At 35.7% G+C, this 11,646-nt stretch overlaps 1 protein-coding gene across 4 annotated transcripts in view; it reads right to left on the reverse strand.

Moving 5' to 3' along the window:
- Positions 1-11,646, reverse strand: part of LOC146459901 (uncharacterized) — a 38,236-nt gene that overhangs the window by 25,115 nt on the left and 1,475 nt on the right. For 3 of the 4 annotated variants that reach the window (XM_085088638.1, XM_085088640.1, XM_085088636.1), the window contains exons 2-5: positions 4,066-4,171; positions 3,539-3,720; positions 2,682-2,862; positions 579-715 (exon numbers count right to left, since the gene is read on the reverse strand). In XM_085088638.1, the coding sequence (XP_084944764.1) occupies positions 579-715; positions 2,682-2,862; positions 3,539-3,720; positions 4,066-4,171 (606 nt within the window). Of the gene's footprint in view, positions 1-578; positions 716-2,681; positions 2,863-3,538; positions 3,721-4,065; positions 4,172-5,533; positions 5,676-11,646 lie in introns of those variants that run through there. The other variant, XM_085088639.1, reaches the window with a different exon arrangement.

The raw sequence follows: 11,646 nt of genomic DNA on the forward strand, positions 1-11,646 counted from the left end.
CAATTTCTCGATTCTATTAAACTGAGTACGTTTTTCGAAAATTTCGCCAAAGCTATTTGAAATATGACAAATCGATCAATTTAACATAAAGCATGATAAAATCCAAATTCAAACCTGTAGTATTTGTGGATTGTCAGGAGCACACAAAAATTTCCGAGAACGTCTACAGCTCATGTGATGATTTGCAGATCTTGTTTGCGATCGCACGTGTTTCGCCTTGACACAATCTCGAACAGGAATTTCTTCGCTATGAACTCACTGGTTTCCTCTTTTTAAGCAGCCGAGTGTTCCTTAGAAGTTGCTCTTTTGATTTACGGTATTGAAAGCCTGTGTTTTCCTTCCAAGAACCACAAACGGCCACCTTGAAAATCCACGCAATAGAGATGCGGCAGCCATTTTGAATTGAATACAAGGATCTTCCGTACGAATAAAGCCGACTGAGACTCGTAAACCTGTCATGGTGAACGTTCGGCATTCCGAACCTTTACGGAAAATGGACTTACTTACTTACTTACACTACACGATGACAATGTAGGTTTCAGCTTCTACAAAGCTGAAACCACAAAAAACAAACAAACCTGTTCATTCATGGAGTCCATGCCGATGTGGTCACACACCACGGACAGTTCATTTCTGTCCAAAAAACCAGTTGCTCCCACATTCACTTCATTCCAGATTGCTTGTAGCTGCTCTTCTTCAGTTGGAGAGTCATATCCTGGAAATACACGTTAATAGAACATTTGTCGCATTTCTATAGTTAACATAAAATTAATGTTCATGTATAAGCCACACCCATAGACAAGCTGCACTCTCTGTTTGGAAGCTCAATTTGGAACAAAATTGACAAATATAATAATTAATGTTTGAAGTTCCAGTGATGATTCCGATCGAAAACAAACAAGTTCAGTTTCAAAACCCTGACACCACGGTTGTTGCAAACTTTCAGAACAACAGATTTAATTATTTTTTTCGAAAGAGAAATCAAACACACCATCTGGGTTGCCCTGTTACAGCAGCTTAACCCTTTCACCATGATAAAAACATGTGAAATAATCTGTTGAAAGTGCCCGCACATGGTGCGTACATGTCAGTTGGTGATGTACATTTTGCAGAATTGGAACAAGTAAGCACAAGGAACGAATGAGATTTCTGATACAAACCAACAAGTACATAAATACTGTTCAAAGCACTTTCCATGTAATTACATGTACAGTATGTTTATTACAAAAGTACAATATATAATTTTATACATACTGATATTTATTGGAGGCAGTATAAGTTATTTAATACTATTAATTAAATGTAATACATGAGAGCTGTATGTTTTTAAGTTTAACTTGTTTAAAGCACCATATCATGTCTCTCTGTTGTTTTAATTTCAGTTTTGAGTCAAAACTCAGGGGCACCCAACGACAGTTTTCTCTCAGATGCTTTGAAACGCTATTTGAGGCTATCTGGAGTGCCTATAAAGCTCTGTAGGTTCATTTTAGGCAGCGCTATAATATTTTTATCTGTTCGGTCATTCTAGGGCAACCTAAGTCTTTTCGAAATTACTAGGGCATCAGTTTGACCATTTCCCGAAAACCTTAGGTTTTATTTCCTTTCCGAAAATCTTAGCTGACCTTTCTTCGGTACCCGAAACTACGTTTTTATCAATCCGAAAACACTAGCCCTTAAATTTCCCTTATCATGAAAGTTAGAGGTGAAAATTTCCTTCAGAAAATTGTAGGGGATGAAGGGCCTTCCGAACAGATAATTTACCGAAACGATCTGTTGGGTGCCCCTGAAAACTGCAATGAATTTTATACAATCATAATTATTATTACAAAGCAATGGTCTTGACAATAATTATAACTTACAGAATAATGACATTAGTCTACAATCCTTTTCAAACTTCAAACCTACAAGTTTTAATAATTTATCTTCAATGCTCACAGTTAAAGACTGCAAGAAAACTACAAGCTTGTCAAACTCTTTTATTAATTATAATTTCAGAAATAAAATGACATTTCCTACATGCACCAATTTTACGATGTTCTTCAATTCAAACTCGGCAAAAGCAATTCTCAGTATTGATATATATACATGTAGATTACATGTTCAGTCATATACTTGTGATAGCAAAACAAAAACTTGAAAAAACATACATGTATAGACAACACATCAAAAACCATAATTATGCAGCTCCTCATTGGATGCAGATGTACCATTTTGCTCAAATGTGAAACACATGCACTTATCTTTGCTGGCTTGCAAGCCTGCTTGTGGAATGAAAATTAATTTTACTTGTGGCTTTTTAATGCATAAATTTCAGTATGTACTGTATATAAAATTATCTACTGCAGGAAAGCAACGAATGGTCACTTGACAATAATTGTACAATGTAGTGGTTACAAAAGAATTATTCTTTTGTAACCAATACATTGTATTTGAATGTGATCTACCCAAAAAGCCTTAATTTAAAATTTTAAGTGTCTTTATTTATTTTGATCAGTGTCTAAAGTTTCAAGAGTACTTAAAGAGACACAGGAAAAATATTAAAAAACCTATGTATATGCTACAATGTAAATGATTGTCAGTAATAATTTGCATTTCCACAGCTCAAAACAAGTGATGGCCTCCAGCTGTTTAAAGTGCTTTCTGTGAACTACTTTCTACCAAGGCAACATTTCACAACAAACCTGAATTGGCACCACTGGGATATGGAGACACACTTAACATTCCACCAGCCTCCAACACTTCTGTATCAGTTCCGATGATAGAATCTTCCCGTGACTTCCTCTGTTTAGAATTGTGACGACGTATGCTGTTTCTCAGGCTGCTCTTCCTGCTGGAAAGTCTTCTTTTTAACCTTGGCTTTTCCTGAAATGCATAATTACATAATATGCAATTACAGTCAATCTACATCATGCGTGACCAGATGAGTGTTTTTGAAATTTGAGTTTTTGAGTTTTGAAATTTACATGTCAGTTTTGAACATCACCGGCGAGATTTCAGAGTTCCCGTAGAAATTCCCCCAGTTTAATATTAATACTGATGGTATAAAGATATGAATTTTTCTTTAAATCAAAGCATTAAGTATTTCAAAAATAACAATTATTAATAATTGTTTCCCAAGTATTTTGGATTATTTTCAGTTAATGCATCTTTTTGAAAAGATTTCCAGAGAAATCATCAAGATTCCATTCAAATGCCAGACATTACAAAGAGGAATTAAAATGTTCATTTCATTCTCCAAAATAGTGGTCATGAATGCGTGAGATACATTGTCTGTAATTGTTGGTATAAATACACATCTCCCATGTATGTTGACCAAGAAATCATTTCCAGATTAGCTTGCTAAATGGAAATTACATCATTGAACATTGTATCGCTATCAAAAATAAAGTAAAAGTGATTTCATCACTCGACTTTTTACACTTGAATACACAGCTGTATGTCTTGGCAGAAAATCCCACCATCACGAAGAAAGAATTCAAAGTGTTAGCAAATGCATTAATATCCTGAAGAAGTTCCTACATATTTACTGTTTTCTTACTTCTCTCACGGGGCTGTCAACACGATCTGCCTCCGTTGTGAAATGGGAGTCACTCAAGCGGCTCTCTGGCCGACTGTCAATCATACTCTCATCATCAGCAGAGTAGAGGTCTTCTGAGTAGGATGTCTCAGGACGCGACCGTCTTCCATATCGCTTCTCATTCACAACCAGCTTGGGTGGCTCTGAAAATAATGCACATAAGTTAACATATATTTTATTATTATGTATATACAGATGTATGTTCAACTGACACCTACACACATATGTGAGGGCTCATGGCTGGGTTGCAGGGATGGCCAGCAATGGGAGTGTGTTACTGTCTAGGAGCCCACTTGTCACAGTGGAGGCCCCCAGACTTCCCAGTCACTCATCCTTCACTTACATGTAGCTTGATGCAGTTGTTAAACAGTATTAATAATAAAAAGTCTAATAACATAATTGAAATTCCTAACCAGAGAATGAAGAAGCTGAGTTTCAAGAAAATAATTATTTCAGAGGATCAATTCTATCAATTCATGGTTGCATACCTGCAGCAACATCAGAGGGTGGATCTTCATCCTCACTGGAGGATAATTGTTCAATTGCTTGAGACAGCACAGCTACAAATCCTTCTTTGAAGTCATCAAATGTCACCTAAAAACATGAACAAATACATATATGTATTACTGTGACTGTCGACCTGTACAGATTTGTTTCTACAGATAACATCTCATCATACTACAGAGTAATATTGTCAGTAGAATGTGTTTTTATGAGCTTGTGATGAATGTCAGCATAAATGAAAGCTTTTGACTGAAATTAACTTAATTCAGTGTACTTATTTGATAAATAGATTTACCGCCGGTTGCATCTCAGTCGGGACACGAGACATGACCTTTTTGGCCGCCAAACATTTGAAGTTATATGTAAGCAAACTGTCGCGCCAGATCAGCGCGTTCCACTCAGAAGCTTATTCCATTTTTCTCAACTTGCAGGCATACATGTATTTCTACTCAGAAACAGCACATTGCCTCCAGAAAGTATTCTTAACATCTAAAAATTCTTGCAACTTTGTTGTGCACTTTACATCAGTAGGAAGGGTTATCAGGAGGTTTATCCAATGAATAGAATATCTTTCTTGACTGTGTGGCGTAAACAGCAAGAATTAAACTGAAACTATGTCTTTTGCTCTGTGATTATTGCCTGCAGCGTGACAAAAACTGACCATGTCCCAAATGTAGAAAAAGAAACTTTCGTCAGTGACTGCCAAACGAATTGTTATTGGTCGTTCGGTTTCCGATTCGGTGAGTCTTTACAAATTCTTTTGTTTGAGGGCTTCTTTGGGATGAAAGGTGAGATAATGTTTGACAATACCCTGACAATAGTAATTAGTCATTATTGTATTTTTACCGAGGCATTGCCGCGTCTAATTCCCCACGGCTTTCGGTTGCTTTCGTCTTTGCCGCGGTTGCAGTTTTCGTCCCACTGCGGTGAATTCGCGGCAATCATGTTCGGCAAAGACGAGGTTTTACCGCGTGCAAATGGTCCCATAGTTTCAAGCGGTACTGTACATGTCATGTTTGCACCCAAATAGAACATGTTTTTTTCTCCCGTGTACACGCTTAGATGCAACAGACTGTATAAGGTTTAAATTGTCAACTACATAAAATTATTATATTACATGTATTGTAAAGTCATGTAGCAGACATTGCGTGACTTTTACATCAAGAAGATGCAGATACTACAGTACACCTTGTTTAAGATCATGGTGAATATACAGTCTACAGTAAAGTTAACTTTTCCTTGGCTCAAAATGATAGAAAAAGCCAATATTAGTGCCCTAGAAGCAAAAATTTTATTATTAAATAAAGGCAGTTTTGTTTTCAGAATGTTGAATTGCTATCAGTCTTGTTTGAGGAGCAAAAGATTCAAAGCAACTGAAATTGTGTACTGCACTGTAGATGAAACAAAGTTAAAAGAACCTTTCATCCATTCACTTCAAAACAGTGAACTTACATCTAGCCTTCTACCATTTACAGTGACTTCCTTTGTGAGATAGTCGCACACCAATTCCTTCATAGTCGATGATTATTTCAAAACAGTAACTGGAGTGGGAATTGTGTTCAGTTCACAGAGAAGACCCCTTTACAGATATCACAAACACAGAATGATTTTGAACCTTTCTTACAAACAAAACAAGAAAAGCAGGGCAAATAAATGATGTCAGCATACAGGTACTTGGCCACTATTTAATATTGATCAAGAATTCAAACTCTGAACCAACACATGTTCAGCTACAGACCCAAAAACCTTCATACATCAGTATCTATACCACAGTCTTCGTATTTCCACAAAATTGTATTAAAAACATCTTTATGGCATCTACAAGTTAGAATTTACTCTGAGACCACATTTTCCGCTCTGATAATTTAATTCAAACATGCCAACACATATAATCCCACAAGTGAAGTCACATGAACAGGTTAAGCTACACACTTAAAGCACCTGTTGTACTTTACAAAGTTCTTCTGTTAACACTTCAGTCTTTAAAATTCAAACACCAGCTAAACCATGTAGCTTTTCTCCCACAAATTTATTTTATTATCTGTTTAGCTTTTACAAACTTTTTTTTTTAAAAGAAAACAACACAAAAACTGGGCTTATTGGACTTAAAACATGTGGATGTTGCCAAAATTTTGAGAGAAGCTTTCAACTTCAAGCTATGTTTTTGTTTATGAGAACAGGTGAATGTTCTGTTATGAAGTGCAGTGTAAACAAAGCCATGCCTTGTTGAATCTTATCCATATTCTACTTTATGGGAGCAAATGATAGATGACTTGCTTAAATCTGCAAACTTTTGACATGCTGTTGTTTTTACATGTACATGTAGGAATGCACTATTAATGCTCAACAATAAAACATGACAAGAAAGCAATATTACAAAGACACAAGATAAAACTTAAATTCATCAGAAAAACTACTCATGGCAGCTAACTGTTTTTTTTTAATTGTAAACAAAACCACACACTGAATAATTCTACAAGATAACAGGCCATGCCTCTTTGAATCATCCTGTTTAATAGATCTACTGTACATGAACATCTGCTGGGACCAGTGAGAAATGAATTTTAGCAATGCTTGTTCTTACAACTGCAGCACAAAAAAAAGAGTACAGTCAACTAAAATAACTAGAAAGAGTGATGAAAACATTTATTGATGATAATAAGGCTTGCATGTTGATACTGTAATTTGAAAAGGGCACTTAAACATGCAGTCACTGACAAATGATTCCAAACAGCTGATTTTGTTGAGGGATTTAAATTTCTCTACTTTATAAAAAAAAGCAGACGTCTTGCAATATTGTGTGAATTCATGGATGGTGCACAACTAATATCTGACTTGTAATTTTTGGATTAAGATCACCAATCATTTTCTTATGAATACTTTACAAGGTAGAAACTACAGGGCGGAGAAATTTATTCAAACAAAACGAAAACAACAGCTTGAAACTTGAATAACATCAGTAAAACCTACAAGTTTACTCCCAATGGAAAACATACAGTCATGTATTTTAGCTTCTGGCCTTTGCGACAAATCCGAGCAAAATCGAAAAACGGCCTAAAATTCGACATAGGTCGGTTATGCTCTCAGCCCTTCAATCATATATTATTATATAGTATATACTTTTACTAGAAAATACACTACTTGTGAAAATTCATATGGGACCCGAGTGGCATATTTTCCACATTTTCACTAGTGAGCATAGTGATGACATCATTTCCCACCTTTCACGGGTTTTTGTGCAAACAGTCGGTGAAAAATGGCGAGCGATAGATTTGACTAGTATGTAATAAAAAGAAAATTACACACTGTGGCTTGAAGTTGTGAATTAATTTTTACTTTCTCATGTTAAAAACAATATTTTACGAACGAGCGCAGCAAATAAGTAAAATATTGTCTTTACCACTCGAAAATAAAAATTATTCATATCTTCACGTCACCGTGTAATGCACGAGGGTCCCCAATAGGTTTTTCGGGATCCAGGATTTGGCTTTTTTAAAGAACGGGATTCGAGATTTTAGCGGAAAAGAGCGACGACATCCGGGATTAAAATTAGTGACGGGACGCGGGATTTGACGCTTTTACGAAGCGGGATGCGGGAAATGTTACTCTAAAGAAACAAGATCCGGGAAGTCCGGTGTGGAAAATGTTCAATGAAAATCTGGTTGTCACCGTGCTGGAAGAGAAAAGAATATTAAATTCATTACAGGTTCTATGTCGTTACAGAAAAAATTTCGTCAGTACTCCCTGAGACCTTGCAGTTAACTTGAGCTGATTAAACAAATGCCACAGAGCTAGCGTACACGACGGCATAAAGGAACTAATTCAAACGGCTCCGAATGATAAGAAAATCTCCATTCCATAAATTTGAGTAGTTTCCTTCATGATCAAAATCAAACGGTCGACAGAGAGATCTCACCACATTTTAATCGAAAAGGAAAATCTATAAAACGTACTCAGAAAATTAAGCACTTAATTCAGAAGTCTAAGGTACATTAAGAAACCTGCGGGAGTTGTGTTTGGCCTGTCATCTTTTCAAATATCTGTTGCAGTCCCACGTTGTGGTACGTGAGTAGCAATGCTCTTCAGACTTTGACGGCCATTATCCCTGACTGAAAAGTTTTCCAAGGATCAACGTGATTAGAAAAGCAGCCCTCACCATTCAATTGAGAGAAAAAAAAGGAAAAACTGACAAGCTCTAACAAACTGACTTATTGACTGACGTGATTCAAGGGAAACTATGAAAAAGTCTTAAATGAACGATGTCGTCGTTATGGTGGAAGGAAATAGAAGAAATAATCTTACAGCTAATTTCTCGGTGACCAAAGACCAGTGCTCAGATTTGCAGTGGGAATTTACATCCAACTGAAAATGCCTTTTTTCGTGGACGTAAGGGGCTTGAAAAAAATTATGACCTGTGGCCAGGATCGGGATTGGGCTAAAACAGCAGTCGGGATTACGGGATTGAGGGAAAATTTTGTCCGGGATGGCGGGATTGAAGAACCCTATTGGGGACCCTCATACATGTACAGCTGTATCCTCTATTTATCAAATCCCATAGAGAGCTTTCAGGATCAATATCATGGAAGTAAATAAAACTCTCCATTCTGATCCAAAAGCAATGAAGTCAAGTTTTGAGTAGGTCTGGACTAAACCGTCAAAAAACCTTTCAAACATACATGACTAATGTAAAATAGAAGAAAGACCCTGGCAGATATTCAGATATTCCTTTTCACCTATCCATCCTCCAAGGGTATATTTATTTACAAACCCACAATATGACCAGCTCCATGTTGGCTTGATAGCTCAGTTCACTTGGTACAGCACTGTACTGGCATCGCAGAGGTCATAGGTTCGATTCCTGTTCAAATATTCACTACAGGCTTTCTTTTTGCATCTGCTTACGTTGCGTAAATTATAACTGCGAGGGTCTTTCTTCCATTTTAATCTGTCACCCACAGTTCAAACATATACTGCAAGTTTCATTAAGTATATAATATTCATTTATAAATACATGTAAATATAGAACATTTAATACATGTATCATTTCCCACTGGTTTTTCAGCAACAGAGCTTGCCAGAGCAATGATATGATTCTAGATAGTACAATGAACATAGATTTTTCAGAATGTACATACGGTTTATTCTGTTTAAAAGTCATTGCTGCAGTGTGTATTGTACAATATGTACATGTGGTAGAGCTAACTGTATATGCAAACTATTTCATTGGTAAACTTAATTTTTGTTTATGAGTTGAGAAAATTGCTATTTACATGTACATGTAGTATACAGTGTATATGCAATCAAAAATTGTATGCTTAGTTGTTTTGAACTGAGCCTATAAGTGAAATTTGACAAAATCAGTGAACAAAAATGATGCAATAAATAACAATGTTTTCCCCAGCATATGAACACAACCAACACAAAGAAAAAACAAGAAAAAGAAAAGTTTGTTATCTCTTTGCAATCTGTCCAAGTATACATACAATTACTTTCAAATTTTAAGTTCAAGCCCAGTAGAATATTGTTACATGTCATTAAAAATATGATTATAATTATTTAATATAAAAATCATATAATTTAATGACAGAAATTGTTTAATTTGTCTATGGTGTCAGATGATTTGTTACAATACCTCTGACTGTAAGGCTTCAAACCAATTCTTTCTTTTATTTCCCTTATTGCTCCAATGTATTGAAAGCATGTCTCACGCTTAGCGTGTAATAATTATCATTACACGCTCTGCTTGCTATACTAAGCGTGACATTAAACATGCTCAAACAAAAATTAATGCATGTAGCCTGCTAAGTTTTCCCAAACAAACCATGTGTGTCCTTCTTTGTCTTAGGAATTAAATACGTAAATATCCGTGATTTAGCACATGCTTGGCATGCTGTAAGTGTGCCACATGGAAGGTCACAAACTGTGTCAACAATCATCATCTGTTCATGTTTCGCAAAATTGTTAATACATTGTAGAAATTGTTCCAAAATAATATCGTTTAATGCTGACAATGAACCATTACTCACAATGTACAGTGTATACTAATTACATGCTGTTCATCAGGTCTCGGGCATCTAAGTATGCTTGATTCTTAATAAATTATTCTTAACAATAATTTATATACATATAATACAAGAAAAAAAAGAAAGAAAGAAAATAGAAAGTGATAATGGTGATGAGGAGAGCTAAAGGAAACTATCAAGCTCATCATCAGAGTCAAGAAACAAACTTGAAAGAGACTGTTAACTTTCGTTAATTTTGCCACATAAAAAGCATGTATGTACTAAGAAAAGTAAGATACTGTAGCCTGCAACATTATAGTAGCGGTTTGTTTGGGATCACTAACTACAGTAGTATGTTTCACTGGGCAGCTTTTCTTACAAACTTGTGTTGCAATTTTGTTGCACCATTACAAGAAAAGTTGTTCAAAAAATTGCCTAGTGCTGTGAAACCTTATAATTTTAATAATGCCTCATAATTTTTTGCTGCTGCTACTGAATTGTTTTGGGAAGTATATTGTAGGTCTCCATTCTACTTTGTGCAATGATTTGACATGTTTATTTCAGAGCATGTATCCAATGTTTCAATGTTTTGTCATCAACTCCAAATTTCAACACTGCATTATTTTTTATCTGTTAAGTAATAGTGATTTTCAACCCAAGTGTAAAGAAAACTATATGTACATGGTGCATGTTGTAATTTACATAACATTGTATCTGCGCCTAGCAGACACATGTACCATACAAGGACTTTTCAAGCAATTTTTTTTCAAGATTGCCATAATGTAACCGCTGAGTTCTCCCGACAGAAGTTGAATATGTAACCTTCCGATTACTAGTTTGGATGCTCTAGCACTGAGCTACAGGAGACTCATGGGAGCTAACATCTCATTTGTTCCGTATAAACTACTCATTAACATTCAAATCCTGGCAGTGCGCAGGATGTTTCCGAACTAGTAATCAGAAGGTCACAGGTTCTACTCCTGTTGGGAAAACTCAGATTTTTCTTTTCCGAGTACTTATGCTTGGGTCACTGACTGAAAAATTCATGTATCTTTTATAAATTATTATAAACCCAATGTCAACCATGTTAGCTGGTATATGTTAAGTGCTGTCTCAAAGAGCAAACAAAACATTTCAGGCAATGTGTTAATTAAAAGCTAGACAATGAAAGCTGCAGGATTAGAGTTAATCTTTATGATGTTGTTACAAAAATTGATGCCAGGGAATCTTCTACAATCTTGAGAAGTAACGGCGTACAAGTATAGTACTCCTTGGATACTCTGCTGGTATGACAGCCTTTTGTGTTGAAAAAGGAAATTTCATTTTGGTTATGTTTGGAAGAAGGTCATTAAATACTAATAGAGACAACCCTCATTAAACTAATTTGACTGGTGTGGAATCTGTAATATCAAACAACCATTATGCATATGATAAAAACATCGCAAATTAACACAGCGTAATTGCAAATGAAGTGTAGGAAAAATCTCAGTGGACTCACGAGCCAACAAACCAGATTGTCAAACGAATGTTATCAGCCAAGAATATTTTTCAGTAAAATCTAAC

This window comes from Pavona decussata, unplaced genomic scaffold, assembly GCF_977016875.1.
Source record: "Pavona decussata unplaced genomic scaffold, jaPavDecu1.1 SCAFFOLD_215, whole genome shotgun sequence".
NCBI classification, from domain to species: domain Eukaryota; kingdom Metazoa; phylum Cnidaria; class Anthozoa; order Scleractinia; family Agariciidae; genus Pavona; species Pavona decussata.